This window comes from Platichthys flesus, chromosome 13 (genome assembly GCF_949316205.1).
Source record: "Platichthys flesus chromosome 13, fPlaFle2.1, whole genome shotgun sequence".
Lineage (NCBI taxonomy): Eukaryota > Metazoa > Chordata > Actinopteri > Pleuronectiformes > Pleuronectidae > Platichthys > Platichthys flesus.
This window is the reverse complement of record NC_084957.1, coordinates 2,078,572-2,104,803: the sequence shown is the minus strand read 5'-3', so window position 1 is coordinate 2,104,803 and position 26,232 is coordinate 2,078,572. Positions and strand designations below refer to the sequence as shown.

The 26,232-nt window shown below is 42.9% G+C and overlaps 4 protein-coding genes across 5 annotated transcripts; 1 reads left to right on the top strand and 3 right to left on the bottom strand.

Annotated features, from left to right (window-relative positions):
* Positions 1 to 13,980: 13,980 nt before the first annotated feature.
* On the bottom strand, positions 13,981 to 17,489 carry naa20 (N-alpha-acetyltransferase 20, NatB catalytic subunit). Of its 2 annotated transcripts, XR_009924053.1 has the most exons (7): positions 17,398 to 17,489; positions 16,488 to 16,512; positions 16,197 to 16,287; positions 15,936 to 16,071; positions 15,390 to 15,535; positions 14,215 to 14,830; positions 13,981 to 14,184 (listed from the first exon to the last, which is right to left on the bottom strand). XR_009924053.1 is itself a non-coding variant. In XM_062403213.1 (6 exons), exons 1-6 carry the CDS (start codon positions 17,448 to 17,450, stop codon positions 14,745 to 14,747), a joined length of 537 nt encoding a protein of 178 aa, XP_062259197.1. In that variant the 5' UTR covers positions 17,451 to 17,489; the 3' UTR covers positions 13,981 to 14,744. The 2 variants fall into 2 exon arrangements, 1 of the variants encoding a protein (XP_062259197.1); XM_062403213.1 differs by having other exon boundaries at positions 13,981 to 14,830.
* A 1,199-nt stretch (positions 17,490 to 18,688) lies between these two features.
* LOC133966975 (tripartite motif-containing protein 16-like protein) lies at positions 18,689 to 19,250 on the top strand. Its single transcript, XM_062402114.1, has one exon. It carries the CDS (start codon positions 18,689 to 18,691, stop codon positions 19,247 to 19,249), a length of 561 nt encoding a protein of 186 aa, XP_062258098.1. The 3' UTR covers position 19,250.
* A 2,436-nt stretch (positions 19,251 to 21,686) lies between these two features.
* LOC133967532 (gamma-crystallin M2-like) lies at positions 21,687 to 22,978 on the bottom strand. Its single transcript, XM_062403039.1, has 3 exons — positions 22,819 to 22,978; positions 22,472 to 22,714; positions 21,687 to 22,039 (listed from the first exon to the last, which is right to left on the bottom strand). Exons 1-3 carry the CDS (start codon positions 22,834 to 22,836, stop codon positions 21,767 to 21,769), a joined length of 534 nt encoding a protein of 177 aa, XP_062259023.1. The 5' UTR covers positions 22,837 to 22,978; the 3' UTR covers positions 21,687 to 21,766.
* Positions 22,979 to 24,028: 1,050 nt separating this feature from the next.
* On the bottom strand, positions 24,029 to 24,933 carry LOC133967467 (gamma-crystallin S-1-like). Its single transcript, XM_062402936.1, has 3 exons — positions 24,845 to 24,933; positions 24,465 to 24,707; positions 24,029 to 24,390 (listed from the first exon to the last, which is right to left on the bottom strand). The coding sequence occupies exons 1-3, from the start codon at positions 24,854 to 24,856 to the stop codon at positions 24,118 to 24,120; spliced, it is 528 nt and encodes a 175-aa protein (XP_062258920.1). The 5' UTR covers positions 24,857 to 24,933; the 3' UTR covers positions 24,029 to 24,117.
* Between the last annotated feature and the right edge of the window lie 1,299 nt (positions 24,934 to 26,232).

Below are 26,232 nucleotides of genomic sequence, written 5' to 3'. Positions count from 1 at the left end.
TTCCTCCTCATCTCGCCCTTTGTTGTTTGTTTGGATCAGACCGGTGAACAAGAAAAATTATTTCATATTCACATCTTTATTTCTGCCTAAATTCTGGAGTTGAGGCGTAAAATTATTCATAGTAAGTAGCCATTTATCCCCCCCTCCCCTAACAAAAAAGATGATATCAACTTTTGGTTCTTTCAACTTTTTAGGCTCTAGGAAAATTTGAATAAAAAGCAATTGGAAGAAAGAAAAGTAAAATAATCATTCGAAACATGAATGGACATATTTGGATCTGCAGTAAATTGCCCACATAAATAAATCCGTCCAGAATCAGAGAATCTCATAATTTTAAAGTAAGTAATTAAAAACAAAAGATCCTGGAACCGTCCCCTGAATCGGATCCGCATCCAAATTTAACAAGTTGTTCTCGGACACATTACACATCCGCCCACCAAGTTTTAATGGAAATCCTTAAAGCAGTGTTTACGTAAAAACAGACAAACAAACCAACGAAATAAAGGACAGAGGTGACAACGGCACAGACAACAAAATGATGTAAAAACACAACATTCTAAGAGTGACACTGCAGCCAGCCACCAGGGGGCGATCATGGTGATTTGGCTTCACTTTCATGTCGTCTATCCTTATATAGAGTCACTGGTCTAAGTGTAAAAATAAATATATACACTTTATAAGGCTCACCTGTAAAATCGAAAGTGTTATTTAAATGTCAATTTTTATCATCAAACTTGCTTTATTGCCACTTTATTTATTGTTGTATTGCTGATGAATGATTCTACGACGTACACAAATTGTTGTACTGCTAAAAATATAAACAAGAAAATCCAGAATGTTGATGTGGAAAGTGAATAGTCTCAAATAGCAAGAAAACCAAGATAGAAAATCAAGATTTTACTTTCTTTACTTTTACATTGTCTGTGTTTCTATTTGTCCCCCCCCCCCTCTCTCTCTTTCACACACACACACACACACACACACACACACACACACACTCACACACATGTACTGCACATGTTCAATTCTCCATAATTGCTCCACTTTCACATTCGATGTGTTGCCTCATTTCACAGAATCCTGTGTCTCTTCCTGCTGCTGTGGCTGAAAGAGGCTGATCCCCAGAGAAACGATGCCCCCCCCCCCCCTCGTTCTCATATTTCCATCTCCCCGTCGTCTGGAGGGTACAACAGGGTGCAGCGTGAAGCCACGACCCAGAGATGGGGCCGGTCCTGTGGACGCTTCAGGACCTTGAGGGCACTAACTAATCTCAAAAAGGGAAATTGGCTCCCCTGCTGCCTTGGTTCTCCTAAGCAGCTCAGAGGAATGCGATTGTGTTGGAGGAGAAAAACACAATTCGCTCCAAGTTTCTTCCAATTTCCCAAAGAACGTCTGACACCGGCTGATAACCTTCAGGCGCTGGCCGGTGGACTTGAGGCGGCTGCTGTGCGTCAGTGAGGATGAGGATGAAGCTGCAAAGACGAAGGTCACACGGCACGAATTCACTCATTAGTTAGAACCTGATTATCAGCCATCGGCAGGTGAAGAATGAAAGAAGGTTTAATAGTTAATAGAAGTTGAAGTACATCGTTTTTAAAAATAGATATAATGAGAATATCCTTATTGTGAATTCAGTTTCGCTGCAATGATTGTGCCGTAAAACTCAGATATTGTGTTACGATCAATTGTTTTTGTGAAACGTGAAAAAGAGACGAGACTTTCAGGAGGTTTGATCCCAGCATTAAAACGGACGGACTTTCCCCAAATGAAAAGAGTTTCAAATGGTCGCTCGTCACTGAGTCACCTTCTTCTCACGCAGGCGTCAGTGCATCATGTTTTTAACTCTTGTTTTCTGTGATATACCTTTTAGATCATTTTAGTTTAAAAGTATTTATTTCATTTTAGTCATCACACATCTACAAATGTGTTAAAAAGAAAAGTCTAAGACGCATTATCAGGATTTCAACCCTCAGAGACGTCCTGAGTCGACCGAACAGCAGCAGAGAAACACTGACTTTTTATTTTTAACTCTATATTATACACAGATTAATTATTTAGGTGATCACACATCTACATCTTATGTTATCAGCACCCCGCGTACATTGTATTTCCTTCAAAGTAAAAGTCCTTTCTTGTTTCCTCTGTTGAACACTGATCTGCTTCTGTAGCTGAACCTGGATTTGGTGTCAAGAGAACAATAACAGTAGGTAAGTTACGCTGCATTGCTTTAAGCAACTGCGAAAATGTACAAATAAAATCTGTTCAAAGCTCATTAGTTTGAGGATTTGACTTAATTTGAAAATGTTCACATGCTCTAATGTTCAGAAAACATAACTTTCCTCAAACTGTCCATTGCTGCAGCTCCTCCTTTCAGTCTCTGTCTCAAACACTTGGTTTTTGTCTCTTTAAAAAAACTCTGTCTGCTCTGATTGGCCAGTTGACTCACTCCGTTGGGATTGGTCGGCCTCAGCTCTCACTTCACCTGCTTTTGTTTGACTAGATGCTTCACATGCATTATGCAAATGATGCAGAAGTGCACTGGACGACTGACGAGGACTTTCAGGAGCTTCAGTGTTTTCTGTGCAGGAGAGGAACTCGTTAACATTCACACAATAACAACCTCATCACACAATGGAAGAAAGAAACATCTATAAATATCAAAATATCATATGTCTCCTTTAAGAAAAAACTGGATATTCTAAACTGAATACAAACTAAATACATCAAATACAAAGATGGAATCTTCAGCTTGTTTATTTCACTGATCTGCTGAATCAAATAAATAAAATCACTGAGGAAATATGTTAAATGTTGATTTATTTAGAATTTTGTAGATTTCATTTAAACTAATCGCTGTTATAGAGACTTGATACAATAAGAAGAAGAATAATACAAATGAAGTTTCTGCTTGTGAAGATGAAACAATGCAGAGATTTGCTCATTAATCTTAATCTGGAGCTCCCTCTCTCTTGAAATCCTCCCAGATGGCCGACTCGTGGGCGGAGGTGGGAGCTGCTGAGATGCAGAGGAGGCGCTGAAGGACACTAATATCAAGGACGGCTTTGATCGTACGAGGTAAATCCCTCTGATGCCACTGAGCCACTTCACTTCTCACATGCTGACTGTTAATGAGAAAACAGGAGCACGATGGGTTCAGCACTGAGTGGAGGCAGGAATGCAGCTGCATATTCAAATGAAGACTCCTTCCTGGATAAATAACTGCTGGGTTTAAAATCATGAAAAGTGTTTGTAAGGAAAAGTTTAAAATGAAGTTACGCCTCAGCTGAGGGAATTAGAAAAACTCGAATCGCCCTCAGAGGAGCTCACACCTCCCATTCGAGTCCCGTTATGAACCAAGTTTAAATCCCCAACCTCCAGATCTGCCCACTCACAGATATTGTTTTCATCAAGAACCATTAATTATTATCTGGTGAATTAGTGAAAATGTCCCAAAATGTGCGTATCTCACATTATTAAAAGACGAGACAAAGAAATCGTGGATCCACAGCAAAAGTTGAATTGCTCCTTTTTGATCCATGGTCCATCTTTCTACCAAAGAACCAACAAATCAAAACATAACCTATTTCTAATTTATTGCTCATTTTAATCTACTTTAAACTCTCAAGTGTTCTTTGTCATTTCTGCATTACATCCACGAGCAAAAGAGGAACAGACAAAAGTAGGAGGAAACCGAATCTTTTCTTTTCTGTCGTCTGTTTAATCAATTGACGACGCGGCTCGTCTGAAATCTGCTCTACAGTTGTTCCTGTTACAGATCTATGGCCTTATCCTGCTGACCTCAGCTTCCCAAGCAGCACATGAATTATTCAACGGCTCGCTTCAATTATTTAATCTTTAATTCAAAAAGAAAATGCATAAATTGGATTTAAAATATTCAAATGCATGAGACCTCCAGAGATGCAGCAGCTTGAATGTGCAGAACGTTGTACAACAGGAGCCGTGGACGAGCTGAAGTCTTAATCTGGACAGTTTGACGTCTTGCTCATGAATTCAAACATAAAGTCATGTTCTTGTATCTTTATTATTTTAACTCATTTCAAACAGACCTGGTAGATTCAACTCAAACAAACTGTCAACCTGAGATGCAGAGGTACCTGCAAACTGCATTCTCCCAAACGACCTGCAGAGGGCGACTCCACTGTGGCTCTACGTTTTTGTTACATTGTCTGTTACTAAAATTACTGGACAGATCACCACGGCACTTACTGGAAGGATGTGGTACGGGTCAGGAAAGAACCCGTTCAATGACGGTGCAGATACGAGGAAATGTGTTTCACTTTCTCTGCATTTCCCTTAAGAATTCGTTCAATCAATGGAAACATAGCGAAGGTTCACGTAAGAGTGACACTCCTGCTCGTGCACCAGATTCTGAGTGGCAGGTCCCGAGACTTAAGAGTGAAAGACAAGACCTTGTGAGAGAGAGAGAACTGCATTGATGCCACTACAGCTGAAACTGAGGTCCGACCGCCTGCGTGGACGGTAACCACTTTATGGACGATAGCGAACCAGTGTGTGTTGAACACTGTGTTGTGTTTCTCAACCTTTAGACTCTGTTCAGAAGAGGGAAGCAGCTCCTCCTGAACGTGAAGTGAGACGAGCAGCGGCAAAATGGAAATGTCACCGAGACCTTTGTGCTCACAACAATTTGACATTCAAATCAGTCATTTGCCATTTTTCCAAACAACGATCCCCACGGTGCACAGTGCTGGCATGCGAGGACACACAATATCATACTGCAGGCACACACACACACACACACACACACACACACACACACACACACACACACACACACACACACACACACACATACACGCACACACAAACAAGGGGGTGACTGATGTGATTCCAGAGGATAAATCCTACTGATTTTGTTTATCTTTTAATTTGTGGTTTTATTTAAAATATATATCGGACTTGGTTCTGTGAAGATGGATTCACGTGATCATCTGGAATCACTTCAAAGATCACAGATCAACAAATCTTAATTTGTCCAAAACTTTCATTAATTTGACCATGTGTTAAATGTTAAACTACTTTATAAATGCATGTGTGAACAGAAGCTATATTTTAATATTAATGTTTTTTAAAGAAATACAAACTAAATATATTAGTATTAGTATTTATCTTTGATATTTGAGTTGAGGATTAAATGTTTTGGGAAGATTTGATGCACTGAACTTCCTCTCATCCACATTATTTAAGCTCTGTGTTCATTCATACTTTTCAAGGGATTCACCCTCTGTTGTTGGTTAAATATCAATCCCAATAAATATTTCTGAATAAGTTGTTCACCGTTACAAACTAAGTGAACTTGATCATATCCAAATGATGACAGCTTGTATTTCTATGACCTTGGGATGGCCTCTCTCTATATAATATAATCTCTTCTGCTTCCACACACCAGAGTAAGAAACAATGAGACAGATGCCGACTGATGGTTGGTGAAACACCCTGTTCCTCATCTCAGACGTGCACAGAGGAAAGAGATAAGGCCGAATGGGCAATTAGTGAATTAGTGAATCCCCAGCTGAACGGTCATCTGATTAGTTTGGCCCCGAAGCCGCATGTGATCATCCGGGATCATTTTCTTCATTTCCTCTGCTGGTCGTGGATGTTCTCCAGCTGCTGGGAGTGAACACACTAATGTTTCCTCCATCGCCCAGAAGCTGCGCTCTAAATGTGATCGACTGGTTCACTGTCGAGTCCAGGGAACCAATTACACACGAGGAGGAAACCCCCATTCAAATATCACAATATAAGAAACACACAATGAGGAATTCACAGAGTTGAACAAAAGCAATCTTGAGTCTAAACTCCAACACGGGAAGTGCATGATTGAATTTGTGTATAAAACGTGCTCCACTGACAAAGTGAATAATTGCATGTGTGTGAACCTCCAGAGCCTCGAGGGCGTGAATGCTGTTTGAGGAGTGAGGCGGCACTTTGTGAAACCACGTTACTCTGCCTGACGCCTTCCTGCGGTTGGTAGAGTGCCACGCTCACGTTTCAGATGAAGCACTTCCAGCCATCGCTTGATTGTTCTTCACGAGTTCCCACTTCCTGTGTTCTCCCAGTAAGGGAGGCCAAATCAGATTCAGCGCCCCCTCGTGGCTCGCTGCAGTAAAGGTGGTACCTGGCCTCCTCCATGTTAGGAGATGGGACCAAACCAAAAAAGTCAAAGTACACGTCAAATAATTGTTTTACTCACGTTTCTCCAAGGTATTAAAATCAACTGCAGATGTAGGTTAAGTATATTCAGTGTGTGTTAATTGCTGTTGTGAAATTATATTGCATGTTATATTAAACTGTTTCTTCATGGATGACTCTGGTAGTTATGCAGATCAAACGTCCAAATAATATCTCAATAACAAGAAAAAACTAAGATTGATTAAAATAAATTGAAATTATTTCCTCTTTAATTTGGTGATTTTTCCTCTTTATTTAGCTTATCTGCTAATTGATTTGACCATTTCAGGATTCTCAGATTTCCAGGATTATTTACAATTCATCCAAATTTATTTTCAGGGAAATAAATTTTCGCTTTTTCGTTGAAATGGTCACAACATGGAACCTGTGACCAAACGTCCCACGTGGTCACAAGCAGAACCTGCTGGGGATCACGTCTTTAACAAAGCAGTCCAGCTATTCCAATCACTAAAAGATGAAGTTATAATAAAGACAGGTCTCATATGTGAGTGAGGACATATCGGTCAATAATTCAATCCGCTGTTGCCGTGCAGGTCACAGGTCTGGGGTCAGTATCTGCTCGAGCCTCTGTGGACTCGGAAACAGAGATGCGCTGCAGACGATGGGGGAGAACCCCGGCTCCCTGTAAAGACAATAATTGGGTTTGTGTTGTTGGTTTTCTCCGGCTGAATTTGCCGCACCATAGTGTGCCGCTGCCTACACGCCATAGGAATGGGAAGACTTGTGAGCGGCTGCCAAGTCGTCCTCCAGGATCGCTGTGTCTCAGCAGTTTTTAATTAAAAATGCTCCATTTGTGCCACCTATCCCAGCTGCCTGCGAGAATACAGGAGAATAAATTACTGCTTCCCTCCCTGCTGGCTAAGCTCTTCTGTTTCACAGCATTTCATTAGGACTGAGACGCCACTTTTAAAACAACAGCTGCCGGCGTGATTACTGTTAGTGACGGAGGAAACCTTGATGGACGAAACATCCGGGCTTAAATAAAGTTGAGGTTTTGTAAAGGATCAAATTAATCTGATAAAACATGATATTCTAATATTTCTTCATTTCTTCATCTTCTGCTGAAGAACAGCTCTCTGTTAAATTCCCAGACGTTGGATGCTAAACTACAAAATAAAAGCACATCACCCATCCATCTACATCACTTGTTTTTAGGGTTGCAGGGGGCTGATCACAGCTGACCCTGGACCTGTCAGTGGTCCATCTCTCACCAACATATAGAGACAAACAACCATTTACCCCGTACGGGTCGTTAAGAGTCGCCAATTAACTCCATTTGGGATCCTTGACACTTTTAAAGTTTCAGTCTTCAGTGTTTTTTATTGTATAAATATGTTTTTGAAATCTTAGGATGTTTAAAACCTGGAAGTCTCATCCAGGCTTCATGTGTTTGTTTCACTTTCTATTTGATCTGGTTAGTTTTGGTTTCACATTGTAGTAAAACCAGATTCCTCTGCTCTTGAAGCTTTTCCAGGATTTCCAACCCGAGCTTTAATGCTGCATCACCTTCCTGCGATTGGTCCAAAAGTCTGAAATATTCTAGAAAAAGTTGTTTAAACGCTGCAAATGAACCGGACCATGTTTCAGTTCGATCCAGAACCAAACGTGGTCCGAGGAACCGTTCACACCTGTGGTTCAAACCAAACAGTCCTGAACGTCTCGGGTTCGATTCTGGCAGTTTCAGTTTAACGATGGGAATTTAAATTACAAGTCTGAGCGGCATTGTTTGCGTCTCAGAATATTTCACCTGGGTTTCAGACCTATGGGACACATTCATCCCTTCCCTCCAGGAGCGAGTCCTCTAGCTCCGGTCACAGCGCCGGCCTCGTCCTCCTCCCTGCAGACTGTGTTCTGCTCCTGCTCGCTCCCAGGCTGCTTTGCTCTCTCTCTCATGTCGGAGTGATGACCGAGTGGGCGAGCCGACCCCCAGTTTCCTCAACAACCGCAATTGTCTGGTTACGGGTTGTTGTTTAAAAACCAGCGGCTTCATGTCGAGTGTCTCACATTGAAATGAGCGTCTGTGTTGAACCTTGGTTAACGGCTGACAGAGTCCAGCAGGTTCAGAGTCTGAAAGTCTCTGAGCAGCCGAACACTGTGAAACGTTGTGTGTTCGTCCTCCTGTGGACGTTGTGTAAACACAACGGGCCTCACCGACACAAAGCAGAACCCGGCTGCTCGGTGGTGATGGAACTCAGAGAGCGCTGAAGGAAACGTGTTTTAAAGTATTGATGTTGGAAAACTGGAAAATAAACGAGAGTAAGGAGAAATAAAAACACACGGAGATTAATCTCTATTGCTAAGATGAAATGTATTGGGAGTACTTTTCCAGTTCAAGTCGCAGTCACAGTACTTTCACACACACCACTCGTACACTGTCAGCACAGCTACCAGGGGAAACTTGGATTTAACTATTTGGCCCTAAAACTCAGACTGGACGAGTTGGGGATCAAACCATCGCCCTTCTGGTTAGTGGTCAACCCGCTGTACATCCCCAGCCTCAGCCCACGGACTATGAGCTGAGTTTTTACCCATCTGATTAATTTAAGTGCAATATTTCCTCCCTTTGAGCTCAATGTTTGGTCTCTGCCGACTCAGGGGCTGTTTATTGATGTAGTTTCATTGATGTTTATTATATACCTCAAATTATTACTATATCAGTTGTGGTCATTGATAAAAACAAATAAAAATCCTGTATTTAGTATAATGAGGAGAAAATGGAATTAAAGCACTAATTAAATACTAAAAATGCATTGAAGTATAAGAAGTATAATAATGTAGCTAAAGGCAGCTCTGGTTATGAAACCTCTTAAATAAATAAATGGACACGAGTTATCTAATAATTTTGTAATAATTCTACAATAATCTAGCATGTGTCACCAGAAGTCAAATAACACAGAATGAATATTAATTTCTTAGTAACTATTAACTAACAAAATGTATAACAAACATCTATTCAGAGGAAATGTCCACAAACATTTCTACAAGTCGTCCATTTTGAGTTCGGTCTGTAGGAAGGAGTGAAGCAGCCTGACCGGTGGGAACAGAACCAGTGACACACTGAAGTTCTCCTGCAGTGAAAGACGGTTGAACACACTTGATTCAAGAGGGAACCAAGCTTTAAAGAAACACTTGACTTTTTCTCCCAAGATGGAAAGATCTCCGGCATGAATCAGAGTCAAAGTGCGAGTGTGTGCAGGTCTGACTCGAGGCCCAGCCGCTGCCACTCATCTCAGCTCCAAGTGGACTCGCTCTCACTGGATCTGCTGTGACGCAACCGGCTTCTCTAAACAAACCACACTGCAGAAAAATTCAGTTTATGTTTCCCAGAATAGATACGGAAACCACCATGTAATACAGATCTGGTGACGCTGGAGTGAGGCGCAGAAAACCCGAAGGAACCAGCGGGTTGGGGGGGGGGGGGGGGGGGGGGGTTGAAGAAAGGAAAACACAGCAGTTCATCCCAGATACGTCCATTTTCCACTCTATCAATAGACCCGGCTTTGGGAACCTCTGATTCCAAAACAGCAAACTGTTTTGTCTCCATAGCAATTTTCAGCCAACGTCCAAAAATATCCACTGACTGAACCGGAAGGAGAGACGGGGGGGCAGCGGAGGTCCCGTGGTTCCGGCTCCACTTCCTGGGGATGGACCTCGTCTGTCTCTCAGGGTCTTCACACCACCTTAGGAGACATCTCTTCACGGCTGTGATCGAGTCCCGTTGACAGACTCTGGATCTGGTCGAGAACAGAGTGGAGACGCTGGTTTTGGACTTTGGAACGTTTAGGATCTGACCGACTGAAGCTGATTGGAGCAGCAGGTGGAAATAAAAACAGAGATGATAATATGGTTTAATTTATTTAGTTTTCCTCGATGTTAACGTTGGAAACATCTACGTCTCTGTAACACACTTATTGACCTCATGTGGAATGAGACATTATTTATTATGATGTTTACGTGAGCTGCTAATAGAATAATCCATTCATATTCCCATTTACACGTCACAGAGCAAAGTTTGATCACCACCGATTTTTAAAACCCTTAAACTTAAATAGTTTAACGCACGATACTGACGTTTCCCCTTTTGCAAAAGCTTCAACTCCTCATTGTTTTCTCATCACGGAACAAATACAGTTGTATTTTCATTTGGTCTTATAGAGAGAGGGAGGAGGATGAGGAGGAGGATGGGGAGGGAGGAGGAGGAGGAGGAGGAGGGAGGTCAGAGGTCGAGACAGTGTAAGAACTGAAGGGTTTTGTTGTGGCCACGAACAGCAGCTGATTATTAACACCCACCATTTCTCCACCACAGGCTGGAGTTCACTGCCTGGTCAGGTCCGACCTCGGCTGCAGCTCACAGCTCATGTCAACGTAAACTTGGATCCACACGTCAGATCCCAGATCATCATCCTCCAATCACAAATAACAGGAGGAACAGAAGAGAGGAAACAGGAGTCACTCCGAGGCCCAAACTATTTGTGTGGATTCTGAAGCTGCCAGTTTCCCCAGCGAGCTGTGGGAGCCTCTCTGTGTGTGTGTGTGTGTGCGCAGCAAACAGAAGGTGTGTTACTGCTCGTGTCTTCATTAGAATGCAGCACCAGCCTGCAGCTGCTCACAGAGCGGAGAGAGAGGAATGATGAAACCACGGCTAAAAATAGCTGCCTCCCAGGATCCCCCCTCATACGGCACTGTAAACACTGAGAGAGCCGGCGACAGGCAGCACCAGCCTGGGCCTCCGTGTGTGTGTGTGTGTGTGTGTGTGTGTGCATGGTTCAGGTGTCCCTCCTCATCATAAACCAGTGTTTGGTTTGGCTTCATCGAGCTGCTGTACAATCAAAGCCATCTGTGGGCTGGTTCTACTCAAACACGTCGTTTCACAGCAACGCAGAGCTCGGCCACTCGAAGGTGAACCTGTGTCACCGGTCTGAAGCCACAAACCTTCAAACTTGATATTACGTCACAAGACAACATGCTGATCGTTGTTCAAGGAGACGGACACCTGAACCACAGGGTCTGTTGTCCCCTGCAGGGGTCTACACACTATAAGATGGGTTTAAGGTAGAGTTCACACATGCAGCAGGTACCGACAGTAAATCAAGCAGCGGCCATGAAGATGATTGACTCTCATGCTTCTGTCGTCCCATTTAAACTCGTATTAAAATGTGCAACGGAGCTATAAATAGACTTAGCATGTGATGCACTGAAAAACAAAAGACAGCAGCGAGTGTCCTCACACGAGTCCACAAGGACGCCAGGGGCTCGTCTGAAAGCTGCAGGATGACGTGGACAGCCTCAACAGCCCGAGACAACGAGTCCATGTGACGGAGGACTCCCCCCCCCCGGAGAGGTAAGAGCCAGGTGAGCTTTTTACAACCTGAGCCTAACAGAAGTCAGGAGAGCAGCATCAACCACTCGCTGTCTGACAGACCTTCACTGCATCGAGGTATCGATGACTCGGGTCGATGAGACTGAAACACCAGAGGAAGGAGAAGGGCAGAACTTCTGAGTCGATCGACAGTGAACGGCTTAAAAACACCTTCCTCTCTCAGCGTGTGTGGACTGGGGGTTACTGCCAAGGAGTGAAATAGTGAAATGTACCTGATTCAATGTTTTATTTTATTCATTCGACAGCTGAACAAATGTTATACAGTCAAAAAGTTCGTCCCAACACCTGCACAGGTTCCTGCAAATATACACCGTCCTGTTCGTATCATACGGAGAATGATCGGGTCGTCTTGATCCTCTCGTGTTTTAACCCTGAGCCAGTCTCAGCTGTCAATCATAACATTTCACCGTGTTGTCAAATAACCAAACTTATCAGAAACCTGAACAAACATCAGGGACTCAAAGAACAAGTGGGCAGATGGCAACACAGGTGACTTCTCTCTATCTGCCTGATGAGGAGATTTCTAGGGATGTGAAAAATCTCTGCATCAGCTGGAAAAACTGACTCCTCCTGTAAAACAAGATTATGTTATAGTTCCCGTGGTTTAGTTTGAGTCACTCTAACATCAGCTGCTTTCAGACGTGCACCGAAGTTCAGATATTATCTGGAGGGACAGAACGAAAATGTCAGAATCAGTTGCTTCGAACACTTTTCCAGAGTTCACGTCTGAAAACAGATTTGCAGAACAACCACCTGATCACGAGATCTGTCGGTGATCCCTCTGGCTTCTGGTTATTAGTCTATAAATGGGACTCGTCCACATCTGCACTTTAAGCAGGCAATGGAAGCTATTTATAGGAAAGCTCAGTGTGAGCCACAGAGCTGCATGTCTGTGCTGCAGCCTTCATGTTCCCTCAGATGCAGGACAGATCAGAGATCAGAGAGGAAGTGAGGGAGATGGGTTTCCATGGCAATGCTGTCCCCCCCCCCCCCCCCCTTGACGTCACGTCCCTGCTAAAGCCCTCAGCTCAAAGGTGTGTGTGCACAGACCAGAGCTCAGGACCAATGTCTACGAAGCAGGCGACAACTCGTCTGTGAGGATCCATATCCTCAGTGAGTCACGTATGGACTGCTGAGGAGGACCCTCTGGATTCTGAGCTGCTCAGTGTGTCTCACGTGGATCAGTTACTGAGACTGAAGGATCTCATCTCTAAAACCCAAATTAAATCCACTCTCTGGTAATTTATTGTTTTTTTATTCGTGAAAAGGTTGAAATTCACTGTTCCTTCAGTGGAGCTCATCCTTCAGCTGCAGGACGTGATGTGGTTTCATAAACTCAACCTAGTTTCACTCACACGTTTCTCTCACACGCTCTGAGAGCAACAGTGACTCCTAGTGGTCACATATCAGGCTTGAAAGAAACCAACAAATAACACCCACGACAACAAAAACAGTTTAAACAGTTTAGTTTGAGTTTATTGTTCACAACGATATGACAGAAACAGACGCACACAATAAAATGACACAACAACGCTCACAAAGCACGAAACTCACAACATGAGCAAATATTTCCCCTCAAACAAATCTACTCGTGGTCAAATGAGTAAATTCTACAATTAGCTCAGTTAAAGACGTCATGTTTTCACTCTGCTCCTTTGTTGTTCGGTTGATATGTTGGATGACAAATATTTGTGTGTATTTGAAAGAACAAATACACACAAATATTTGTCCTACTCATTAAGAGCCATGGATAATTCTATTACTTACTTTTCCCTCACCTCCCCCCCTCCCCATAATTCATGATCTTCAACTTTGGTTTAATAACGTTTATACAAACACCTGTTAAAACACCCAACTACACACATCACTCAACACTATGCCCTGTCATGCCAACACACACACAAACACAACAAAATACACACTTACTCCTTCACGCCCCTGTGTGTGATTCAGAGCAGTTCCAAATAGAAAAGTGGATGTAGTGAATTTGAATGTTGTTGGTCCTTGGTGCAGGTTTGAACTCTACTGAGTGACATTCTGATTGCAATGATTTAGTTTGTGGTTTGATTATCTTCCTCACCTCCAGATGAGTGTCACTGAGCTTCTCCCTTTAAACAGCGCCGTCTAGTGGTCACATCCCCCCCCTGCTGTGTTCCCACTCAGCTGATTTACCTTCCCTGGCCGGCTGCTGCTGAGCCCACCTGCTCCTCTGCGAGCCGCCTGGACGGGGGGGCGTTGATGCCAGGCTCCTCCAGGGATGATCTGACTTTGTGGGCGGATGGGAACCAGGAGTGAAGTGAAAACTGTAGCAGAACCACCTCTACTTCTTAATTAGGATCGCACATGTTAACTCATTAAAAACGACTTCATAGGAAAGCACAAAACAGTTTATTTTTAAGAAGATATCCTAGAGCATAAGCGTGAGTTGACTTATCTCGACAACACTCCCTCCACGTGGGACACAAACATGGAGCTTCAGGTGGAATCAGGAAGTGACAATACTCAAGTCACATCTTCCTAAAGAAGGTATCTGCTGAAAGCTACACAGCGGCTCCAGACCAACCTGGAACCACCTGGAACCCTCTGGAACCCCGTATTACCACCTGGAACCCTCTGGAACCACCTGGAACCACCTGGAACCCCCTGGAACCCCCTGGAACCCCGTATTACCACCTGGAACCCCCTTGAACCACCTGGAACCCCCTTGAGCCAACAGCAGACCAGTGGATAACAAAAGCCTTGTTTCAATCTAGGACCCTCCCTTTCTTCTTCTCTGATTTAAACAGCAGGCTACGAATCTATGTCAAAGGTGCCAACCCTCCCCTTGTTCCCTCATGACAGTATAAATAGTAATAGAACAACAGCATGCCCACATTTAAAGTTTAATTTTTAAATGTTCTCACAAGTATTCCAAATAAACCCCATCCAGGACTCTGCTGCTGGCGTCAATCCCACTGACCACATCACGCCACACCACTCAGTCCCACTTGTTCTGGTCTGATCACAAAGTCTGTGGCTCGCATGTCGTTGAGTTTAGGACTGAATCTAAAAAGATGACTTGCTCCTCCTGATCTCCCACCAGGCGGGGGGGGGGGGCGAGCAGAGCCGAGCGGCAGAGGGCCACGCTCCACCGTTATTCGATGTCTTCTGGTCGGACAGGATGTGGCAGCGGGATGATCGACTTCTTCTCCGTGTCCCTGGACAGAGCTTTCCTCATATCTGCACAAAGGAAGAACACAACCACGTTTTCAGATCAGTGGGAACAGCGCCCTCTTCAGGTTGTTTAAACCTCCACAACATGGGTCTTAAAGTGGCAAATGTTTGGAGAGTTCTAAATGAAGGTGACAAATGAAAGTCTGAACATGTCCTGAATTCAAACTTAAAAACTTACATTGAAATTGGATGGGTGTTAATTCTGTTAAGTCTGTTTGGTTCATCCCAGAAACTAACAGCTTTGTGATCAGTCTGCTAGTTTGTGTATGACCAAGTTTAATGATAAGAGGCCTAAGAGACCATCTACACCTCTGTTCCTCACTCTGTATCTACATTAAAACATCTGCATTTGAATCCACTGTTCTTCCAGATGTTTCTGGAGCTACTGCAGGTGATGTTCAAGTTAGTTTGTCAGCAGGACAACAGAAAAACAACTGAACAGATTCCCACGTAACTTGGTGCAGGAATTTGTCATCACTTTCTTGAACATTGTGAGAGATGCCACAACCAGGTATTTGTGGATTTTTGTCTGAATCTAGAAGAAGTTTTTTCAAACTCTTCTCACCGTAAGCGTCTTCGTCAGGTTCTCCATTGCTCGCGGAGTAATATTCTATCACCGTTCGATAGACGCTGTAGCCCAGAGATTTGTACATGTTCACCGCCACTTGGTTGGAGACTCGAACGAAGAGGTCAACAAAGAATCCACCTTTCCTACAAGACAACACCACATACACACAGAGTCAAAACAAAGGGAACAAACGTGTTCGTTCAATTTCAAGCGTTAAAAAATCGTTAAAAACCCAACGTGTGTTTTGGAACTAGCAGCTAGAGGAGGATAAGTGTTGATATCTGAAAAGAAAAACATTTATTGTGCGACAGGAAGTGGGTTTTCTTGGCAATGATCACGACACATTCCCACAGCAGAGACAAAATAAACATTTGGTGAAGAGGAGAAAAGCGGAAATCGAATACAGAAGTCCTTCCATAAGATTTTTGTTCTTGACTTGACATTTTTTAAATGACTTCCTCAGACATCAGGTGATGATCTCTGTGGTTTGGTAGTTTGTTGGTGTTAATGCTGCTCGGTCCCTGAACTGAGGATGACACCAACCTGTCGGAGATCTCCTCCAGCATCTCCATCAGTTTGGCTGCCAGGCCGAGTCGTCTGAACTCTGGAGCGACAGACAGGGCGGTGACGTGACCGTGCCACTCCTCACGAGCCACAGATCCCTCCGCCTTCCCCATGACTGACGCAGAAACAAAGGAATGAATGGATTTGCTGTGAGCTCAGTGTTGACTTTTCAGATGAAGGCGCTCTGTGAGTTTGATTTATGAAGCTGTATGAAGCGTCTGAGTGAACAGAGGAACTTACTGTAGCCCATCAGCTCACCACCGGGAGCCTCGGCCACGATGAAGTACTCCGGCCAGTGAGCGAGGTACTGCAGGTAGAACGGGATCCCGTACTGATGGGGGGGGGGGGGCTCAGGAAACAAACTGAACAATTCACACACACATGAAGACAACAGGCTCAGAGGTGAACTGAACTGACAAACTGACAGGATCGTGTCGTCAGCTGGAATAAACCTGAGCCACGGGAAAATATGAAAATATAGTTTTGTTTATTGCAAATAAACAATCACTGAGATTTGCTGGTGAAGGATACGGTTTCTGTCAGAGGATCCAGGTTTCTGTCGAGCCGACACAGAGACAAACATCAAGTTAGTTTCAGTCCAACAATGAAGTGGAAGTCGTGAGTGAGGAGTCCAACACAACTCAGAAGATCTGATCGTTACACATGAACAATACGACCAAAACCCTTTATTACCATTAAGATGTTTGCATGACATGTCTATGCTCTGCACTGTGTGTACACAATGCATTAGTAATGTACAGATACACAGTATATTGGACTGTTGTTGTATTGATGTTGAAGAAAAGAATATTGTGATTATCTTATCAAGATATTGAGTGCAGTTCATTTCTTGTATTCCTGTGTATTTATGTCTAAATGTTCAAATATGGTTTCTTTTTTATTCTCTCTTTATTCTATTCTTCACAACTTTGTTCATTCTTCACTGGAGCTGCTGTTATAACCTGGATTTCCTCCATGGGGATTAATAGAGATTTATCTTTTTGGTTTTGTTGCTCAAACCAAGTTAAACGTTTCTGGTGCTTATGACTCTCATTTAAAAGTAAATACTGACCGCTCTGTTTTCATTATTTATTCATATCTGTGAGATTCCTGTCAAATATTATTAGAAAATGAATTTCCACATGTCCTGTGTTAGCTTGCTGTAGCTAGCAAGCTAACGAGGCTATTTATGGTAAACAACATATTTTGGATTGATCGTGTGTTTGCCGATCTTTTGCAAAAGGTGCCGAGATTCTCAGAGTTTGACGAAGTTGCGCTACGTTCCGCTCATTTCAGTTAAATAACAGCAACATCTCTAAACGACGTGTTTTTCTGCAGAGGTTCTGTCCATCAGCGGAAGAGACAGGGATCCCGCAGCCTCCGAGTCGCACCGACATCCGGTGATGAAGTCAAACGATAAAAACGACGAGTGGTCACTCACATGTTGTTGAATTTGAACAGATCGTCGCAGGTGAAGGGTCGTAACGTTGTCATGTCTGCGGCTGTTTGACCTCTGACCTCAAACACGTAAAGAGATCCGTAACCTAGTGTCGTGAAACAGAGCAGCGCCCCTGCTGGACTGGAGGTACTGCCACACTCTGGTGTCACTCTGCAGAATCCGTCTCATGGTGTCTTCATCTTTTTGATATTTTATTTCGAAGCTTTATGTGGACGTGAAGACAAAGGATCAACAGACAAGCTTCTCAGACAATAATATATGAGACTTTCTAAGGTCCCTGAAAACATGGTGGTGGTATTAAATATTATCATTCTTTATTTTATATCTCAAATGCTATAATAGAAATATATTCCAGTCGTTTAAAATTCAACCTTGCATTATCGAAAGTGAAAAATAACAAAAATCATTTCAATTTCAATCACAACACGGGAAACCAGACGAAGACCACAAGTACAGAGAGGAAGAGACAAATAAGGTAAAAGAACGTCAAAGTAAAACAGGAAGTAACAAAAAAAGATAAAACAAAAGGAGATTATAAATCTAAATTTTAAGTTTCAAGTTCAGGCTCCAATGATTCACTGTGATTTCTTTGTCAAGGTGAAGGTAATCTAATGTCTCTGCTGATCTCAAACAGAAAAATATTATTATTATTATTAAGTCTCTTTGTGTAGTGACCTTTAAACAGTGTGACAACAAAGGCAGCTGCCTTTAAACATGGTGAAAAGAGGAATGCGAGAGGGAGGAGTAGAGATCTGTTTCTGTTCAGAGACAAGAAATGAAATATCTTTAAACGGTGTGACAAGGCAGCACTGTATAATTACAGTCACTGATAGCAGCTGAAATGGCGCAGCGAGAAAATCAAGTTGACATGGAAAGATTCTGCTGCTCGATCTGTCTGGATCAACTTAAGGATCCGGTGACTACTGGCTGTGGACACAGCTACTGTCAGAGCTGTATTAACACCCACTGGGACCATGGAGCGGCGAGAGGACACTACAGCTGTCCTCAGTGTAGACAGACCTTCACCCTGAGGCCTGTCCTGTGGAAAAACACCATGTTAGCTGATTTACTGGAGGAGCTGAAGAATACTGGGCTCCAAGCTGCTCCTGCTGATCACTGCTTTGCTGGACCTGAAGATGTAGTCTGTGATGTCTGCAATGGGAGAAAACTGAAAGCTTTCATTTCCTGTTTGGATTGTTTGGCCTCTTATTGTGAAAAACACCTCCAGCTTCATCTTCAGTCAGCTGCATTGAGGCAGCACAGGATCTGTCCAATGAGGAAGTTTGATTTCAGAGCTGACTTCTTAAAATATTCACAGGAAGTCACACTGGATCCAAACACAGCAAACAGATGTGTGTTATTATCTGAGGGAAACAGAAAAGTAACAGCTATGAGTAAACAACAGTCTTATTCTGATCACCCAGACAGATTCATTGGTCAGCCTCAGGTCCGGAGTACAGAGAGTCTGACTGGGCGTTGTTACTGGGAGGTGGAGATGTGGATGGGAGTTGGAGCTATGGTAGCAGTCACGTACAAGAATAACAGAAGAAATTCGTTAGAATGTGAATTTGGATTCAATGATAAATCCTGGTCATTATATTGTGGTAAAAACATTTATTTCTTTTACTACAACAGCATCTTGACTCCAGTGTCAGGTCCTTGGTCCTCCAGAGTAGGAGTGTACCTGGATCCCAGTGCAGGTGTTCTGTCCTTCTACAATGTCTCTGACACCATGACTCTCCTCCACAGAGTCCAGACCACATTCACTCAGCCTCTCTATGCTGGAGTTAGGGTTAATCCTGGAACCACAGCTGAGTTCTGTAAACTCAAATAGACTCAAGTCATTAAAAGCAGTGATTTAAATTCTGTGTCTTAATCTTTAACTTCTTTTGTCGATCAAAGTTTGTCGTGGTGATGTTTCTGCTCCGCACAGATATCAGCTGTCAATCAATCAGACACTGACCTTCCTTAATCCTACCTGCCTGTCATTTCAGTTTTCTCCAGATTTTCACATTTCCACTCGCCCGTGATGGAAGATCAAATACTTCTTATTCACCATTTGGAGAGTTTGATCGTACACATCAATCATTAAACTTCCTCAGCAGGTCCAGTGTGTGTGGATTTATTCAGGCGTGTGTCTCTGGATGAGATCAGCTCTTTGGTTTCAACCTCCATGTGTCTCACACACTCCTCACAGCACGGCTGCAGAGAACTCACATGATATACAAACAAGTGTGACACGCACACGTCCAACCAGGGTCGGAACTGTCGGCACCATTTGCTCAGTTGAAGTGTGAGACTTGGATTTGAGATGAATTCTGCAGGACTCTACAAAAGCAGCTGAACTTTTCTAGTACCTGCCTGCAGACAAGATGGCGGACCAATGCACGCACACCAGACATCTCTGCACTTGACAGGAAATGATGCAATCGTAGCAGTTTGTATAAATTTAATAAATGTATTTAACTAATACATTTATTAAATTTTTGACTGTCAACATACAGTGTTAAAACAGAATACATTAAGAAAATCAAATGGAAGAAAGTCGAGATATTGAATAAAAAAATGAAAACGACAGAAGAAAAACAAAAATAAAAAAAATGCATTCGGAAGAAAGGAATATCAGATTGCAGTGCACCAAAATCAGTGCAAAAGACTGAAATATCTGGACTGCAGCTGCAGAGATTCTCCACTAGAGGGTGCACACTGTCTCTTTCTCTCTCTCTCTCTCTCTCTCTCTCTCTCTCTCTCTCTCAGGGGTCAAAGTCAACAAAGAGGCTTTAGGTGTGAATAACTGCAGCCAGGAGAACGTGCTGGCTGGACGCCCTTTGTTTGACTCTGGGTCACGGCGTTGTTCCAGTGAGTCGAGCGTCAGCACTAACAGCAGCTGCTGTGCTCCAGGCTCTTACTGGAAAAATCCCACTGAGTCATCAACAGGCCGCAGGTCTTTGTCCACAGGTTTAGCTGATCTCGGTGACCCCCCCCACCACACCAGCATCACCATAACTCCCATCAGCCCTGTGTCACACACACACACACAGGGAGACATGCACACATCTATGTATCAATCTATCAATAATCAATTCACAACTTCATTTTTCAACTTTTTGATAATTTTGCAGCAATTTTGCATATTGACATATTGATGAGTTCTGCTCTTTATAAGCTTTAATTTTGTATGTGCCATTAAGTATTGATCCAAGATTCACATCAATACCTCAAAATCTTATTTGAGGTATAATTGTTTTGTTTGGTTCAATAAAAACATAGTAATTGTAAAATATTGAGAGATTTTATATAATACATAAATAAACATAAAGTAAAAATGCATATTTTCTTTTGCTTTTTGAACTTTAAGTTGTGATTAAATCAAAGAATCTCCTAAAATGCCCTGATTAATTAAGAGTATTATGATTAAATATGAATCTGCCCACAAACAGTATTGAGCATCATTGATATAATTGGCATTGACCCCCAGCGTGTCTCCCACTATATATTAAAATATCAAACTGCACGGACACAAACGTTATTTTGAGCTATTGATTTGATTGGTTTGTGTCTTGAATGAAAGAAAATCGAGCAGGAATAATTTTATATAAATTCTATGATCACCAGAAGCAACAATTCTTAATAAAATCATTCATAATTAGTGATTGAGAATAAGCTGTGTTCTAATGGAACATGTTGTCAGATTCAGCTCCAGAAACAGAAACTTGTGGTAGAAGCTGCAGAGCTTCTACCTGAAGGGATTTGAGCCTTTCTTTGCAAACATGTGGTTCTCAAGACAAAGTGTAATCTGGACGTGGCCCATGTGGTGGATGTGGCCCAAACCATAGATATATATATAAAGGCTAGATGTCTCGGCCAACGGAGTCGAACGTCCGCACATGGCAGCCATCTTGCCACAGTCAGCTCGCTCACCCATTACATTGTGCTGTAGTGTTATGTTCTTTATAAATAATCATAACTTGCTCAATTTTAAGCCGATTTTTAAACGGTTTGGTTTGTTATAAACGTCAGAGATGTAGTTATGACACTGCATACTTATGAATAATTATGTTATTTTCTAAAAAATAGAATAATGTTCTAAAATAGGTACAAGGTTCCCTTCACAAATATACATCAAGAATTATTTCATTCATATGGCCCAAACAGCCTAGAACAAGTCCGGGCCACCTTTGGCCCTTGTGGTTGACATGTGGTACTACCTGCTTCACCTCTTACGATTCAGTCAGGCCCCTCGTTTGAATACAGAAACAAAACGTGGATCGTCGGATACGGAGCACATTCCTTTTTTATTCGATGAGCAAAGAACAGTTACGTAGAACGTGAACACAGAGCGAAAGATGTTCTAAAAGTCGTGGATGCGGCGGAAGGAGCCCACGTTGGGGCTCATGGCGGCCCACTCGTTGAAGCGCCGGTACTCTCCTCTCTCCAGCAGGTACTGGCGTCCGTGGTAGTCGGGCAGCTCGTGGAAGACCCAGGCGCCGTCCTTCACGCGGGCGGAGTGGACCTCCCGCAGGGGCCAGTGGTCGGGCAGGTTGTTCATGTCCTCCGTGGCCTCCAGCATCTGACCGCTGAAGTCCGGACGCTCGTAGACACGGATCCTGAACACACCAGAGGACTGCGACACAAAGAGCAGGGTTCAGCTCGGAGAAAGGAAAACGGCTGACTGGCTCATTGAGCAGAGGCTCTCGTGAGAAAATTATCCTTTAATCTACAATATCTTCTATAATGTCTGAGAGAAACCATGTTTTTATTCCACTAATTTGTCTTTTCTAAGGGGAAAATTAAAGGAGGTGCATGTGATCGTCGGATTTCATGTCTTCCCAGGTGTTCATGACTTTGCATCACAGGTGCGTGACTGCAGAGTTCGTCATGTGAGAGTAAATCTGGTGGTCGGAGAGTTTTCCAGTCAGAATTAGGACTCTCAGATTGATAAGGAAAGGATTTACAATCAGCAAACTTGTCAATAGAATAACAACGATATCGTTTTTCGTGAAGTAGCGTGAAGAAGTTAATCGTACTTTTCAAATCTCTTAGTTTAGAAACTCACATTTCTTATGATCCTGCACGACCTGACGCTGTCGTTGTAGCCCATCCAGCGCTTGTAGTCAGAGTACTCGCCCCGGGTCAGGACGTACTGGTAGCCCAGGTAGTTGGGCCTCTCGTACAGGACCCAGGCGCCGCTCTCCACGCGCACAGAGTTGCAGCGGCTGAAGTGGGTGTTGAGCTCGGGACAGTCGCTGTTGCACTCATAGTAACGGCCTTGGAAGTTTCTGTCTTCGTAAAACACGATCTGCGGAAGTGCAAATTTAACACCAACAAAGTTGTGAGCTCCTCCGTCAAATCAAACGTTGAATTGATGAATGGTCACGAGCGTCGTCTCCTCGCCGGGCCTACCTTTCCTGCACGGTCCATGTTTGGGCCTCGCACCACAGTTTGATACCGGTTTGCTTTTACACAACATCCCCTCCAGGCCTGCTGCAGATTTATATATACGGTGTATGTGGCTCTGCGCTGCCAGCGGCATCATTGTTATTTTAATCGCCTCGGCATTTAACGGCTGATGCTGCAACTGTCTGAAAAGTCTGCTCAGTGTTTACTCGCTGCTGCTCCGGCTGAGCTCTGCATCCGTCAACGCCTGATTCCACAAACTCTTAATGATCCACACAACCTGTCTCCTCTGCAGCTGCTACTGAGGCCGAAGGGTGAAGCTGGCTTGGGGTTAGGGTTAGGGTTAGGGTTAGGGTTAGGGTTAGCACATAGCACGTAGCACACCTGTCCCTTCTGTGTCAGAAGGGACAGGTGTGTTCAGGCCGTCAAGCTCCGCCCTCTGTGACCACCAGCCACAGCTCCGTCAGCTGACCAGCTTGAATAGAGAGAGAGAGTGCGTCATGATTCTGTGTTTGTGTCACAGCCTGGTTCATTACTCCAACGTGGAGGATCTGTCAAAGTCCGACATGTGACAGGAAGTGAATCCTTTTGCAGAATGCGATTCGTCCGTGAACAGTTTTTAACAGAAGCAGAAACTTTGATGCTCGTGAACGAGAGGTCGTTGTTTAGTTAAACAAAGCAACTTGAATCTGTAACCATGAGCAGAAGAAAAAAATTATAATATATATAACTTAAACACTTAAGAAACTAACTATTGATAACCCTGAGTGAATTGGTACACTGTAAAAATTAACGCTTGAATTTGTTTTATTTAATAAACCTAATAAAATATATTTGATGCCAAAGGCAAAGTTCAGGACAGGGTCTCCCAGCAGTTTTGCAGGGGTTTCCGTAAAAACAGGGTCTACCTAACAAGTCTGCAGGGAGCTCCATGTTAAACCATCTCTTCTTATCTCTTCAATTGAAGAACGTCTTAATAAAAGGGACTTTGTTTGTAATTTTACAGCTATTACACCTAATGTTATAAATTGTTTTCTAGTCAATTAACTCAGATACAAGGAAAAAGGGCCACTGATTAAAGTTGTTTGGAATTCTTTTCAAAAATATATTCAGTGCTTCTGAATGTATTTTTCTGTTTTTGTTGTTATGAGCCAGTTTGAAAAGATTGTTCACGCTACATGTTAATCACACAATTTAAACTCTATAGTGACTCCTATTTGCCAAAACATAATTTATTGATTGAATTTATCAGGCACAAATGAGAGTTGCATCAAAGACATTTATTCAATGGCTTCACAATGAGCCTCATTTCTCCGTCATTCTTCTGATGGAGCCCACAGCTGCTTTCAGAGCTCCCCACTCCGAGTGGTGCTTGTACTCGCCTTTCTCCAGCAGGTACTGACGACCACAGAAGTTGGGATGTTCAAAGAAGACCCAGGAGCCGTCCAGGACTTTACAGGACTGGACTTCTTGCCTCGTCCACTTCTCCTGCATGGCCTTCATGTTTTCCGACAGCTCCAGAGACTGACCGCCGAAGTTGGGCCGGTCGAACAGCTTCAGCTTGTGCGGCCCCTTCGCCTGAAAGGGACAGAATCAAGCAGGTGTTGGGTTTGAAGGGACGTATTCTGAAAAGCTTCTTGTAGCTGACTCACGTTCTTGATGATCCTGCAGGACCTGACGCAGTCGTTGAAGCCCATCCAGCGACGGTACTCGTTGTATTCCCCGGGGCCGATGACATACTGGTATCCTGTGTAGCTGTTCCGCTCGTACAGAACCCACCAGCCTCCTTCCACCTTGACCGAGTTGCACCGGCGAACGAAGCCGTGCAGGTCGGCCGAGTCGCCTTTGCAGTCATAGGACTTTCCCTGGAAGTCCCGGTCCTCGAAGAACACAATCTGTGAAGGAGAAGTCGGGACACGATTATAGTTTCATGAGCAAACAGAGGGATTCATCTGAGTCCACCACTGCACCCTTTACACTCCTGGGATTCCTGCACCAGTTGCAGCACTTTCAGAAAAGTGAACATTCTCACCTTCTCCATCATTGGAGTTTAAAATACTCTCAGCCAGTGACCAGCTCAGTACTCTTTATACAGGGCAGAAACAATACAGCCAATTCCATGGTTAGCAGTGCATGTAACAGTAATTACAATTCAAATACTCATCTAGACTCTGCCCATTGTTCTTACTCACTGAATCACCGTCACACACACAATGATTGTGTAGCAGTGCCAAGTATCCAAACCCTGCGTCGCTGCCCTGGACCAACAAACTCTCTTTTGTTTGCTCAGTGTTTGTGGAAAGATATAAATGTATATAATGAGATATATAATGTTTTATATAGATGAAAGGTGATGAGTTCAGATGAAGTCTATATGGGTGTCAGTACTTTATGATATCAATTAGTTAATTAACATTAATCGAAAATGCATTGACAGAATAACAATCACAAACAAAAATCTGATGACAGTGGTAAAAGTCCGTTAAATGGTTTTGTATTTATAACGCACTTTTCTAGTCTCGATAAACACTCAAATCTCTTTACAGTACAGTTTCACATTCACACACACATTCATAGGGTGCATCCATCCGCAGCACTTTGTCGTTCTATGGGGGGGGGGGGGGGGGGCATTCGGGGTTCAGCATCTTGCCCAAGGACACTTTGGCATGCAGATGGGTCAGACTGGGGATTGAACTGCCGACCTTCAGGTTGGAGGATGACCACTCTACCGCTAAGCCACAGCCGACAAACAATAGATTCGACTTTGTCTTTATTTGCAGTGATTTAAAAAAATATTATTTGCTGAACAATTCATTATACGAAAAAACTTTAAAAATCACATGTGAGTAAAAGTGATTTAACATTGAATATTTTAAATATTTTTGTAACGTCATGGAGCTGTTCAGATTAAGATTTCGTCGTCTCTTATTCACTCAAACTACTTTTCACAATTATAATGCAAGTGATACAAAGCTAAATACAACAGATACAGATATTTGTATTATTTATCCATATTCTTCATCACTGATCTTGTATTAAACTATTTAAGCAGCTTTTGAACCTGCCAGTACAAATTTATACTGATGCATCATAAATTAATTCCACAGGTATTTTTGTGATACAACATATGAATCAATAATCACCCGTAACATACTGGTGAATAAAGCAACACTGATATTCAGCCTAGATTTAGCATCATTAGTATTAATAATCATGGATTGACATGTTTCCGATGAGGCTGAAAGTAAAACAAACTTGATCTCATATGAATCGGTTTACATGTTTTTTAACGGATGTATAATTTTATTTATTGTATGCATAATTTTAAAAGGGTTATTTACATGTGGTTTATTTTTTTATCGGCTGTTTTGTTTTCTTGTGCTATTAGTTTGCTCGGTATATATTCAAATGCTCATGAAC

Excerpts from the sequence above, each read along its gene's own strand:
- LOC133967467 (XM_062402936.1), bottom strand. Across the intron at positions 24,391-24,464 it reads CCTGCAGGATCATCAAGAAC|GCGAAGGGGCCGCACAAGCT; the intron begins GTGAGTCAGCTA and ends TGTCCCTTTCAG.
- naa20 (XM_062403213.1), bottom strand. The coding sequence starts at position 17,450 with ATGACAACGTTACGACCCTTCACCTGCGACGATCTGTTCAAATTCAAC. Across the intron at positions 16,513-17,397 it reads CTGTTCAAATTCAACAACAT|AAACCTGGATCCTCTGACAG; the intron begins GTGAGTGACCAC and ends TCGGCTCGACAG. Across the intron at positions 16,288-16,487 it reads TGGATCCTCTGACAGAAACC|TACGGGATCCCGTTCTACCT; the intron begins GTATCCTTCACC and ends CCCCCCCATCAG.
- LOC133967532 (XM_062403039.1), bottom strand. Across the intron at positions 22,040-22,471 it reads CGTGCAGGATCATAAGAAAT|TCCTCTGGTGTGTTCAGGAT; the intron begins GTGAGTTTCTAA and ends TTTGTGTCGCAG.
- LOC133966975 (XM_062402114.1), top strand. The coding sequence starts at position 18,689 with ATGAGGAAGTTTGATTTCAGAGCTGACTTCTTAAAATATTCACAGGAA.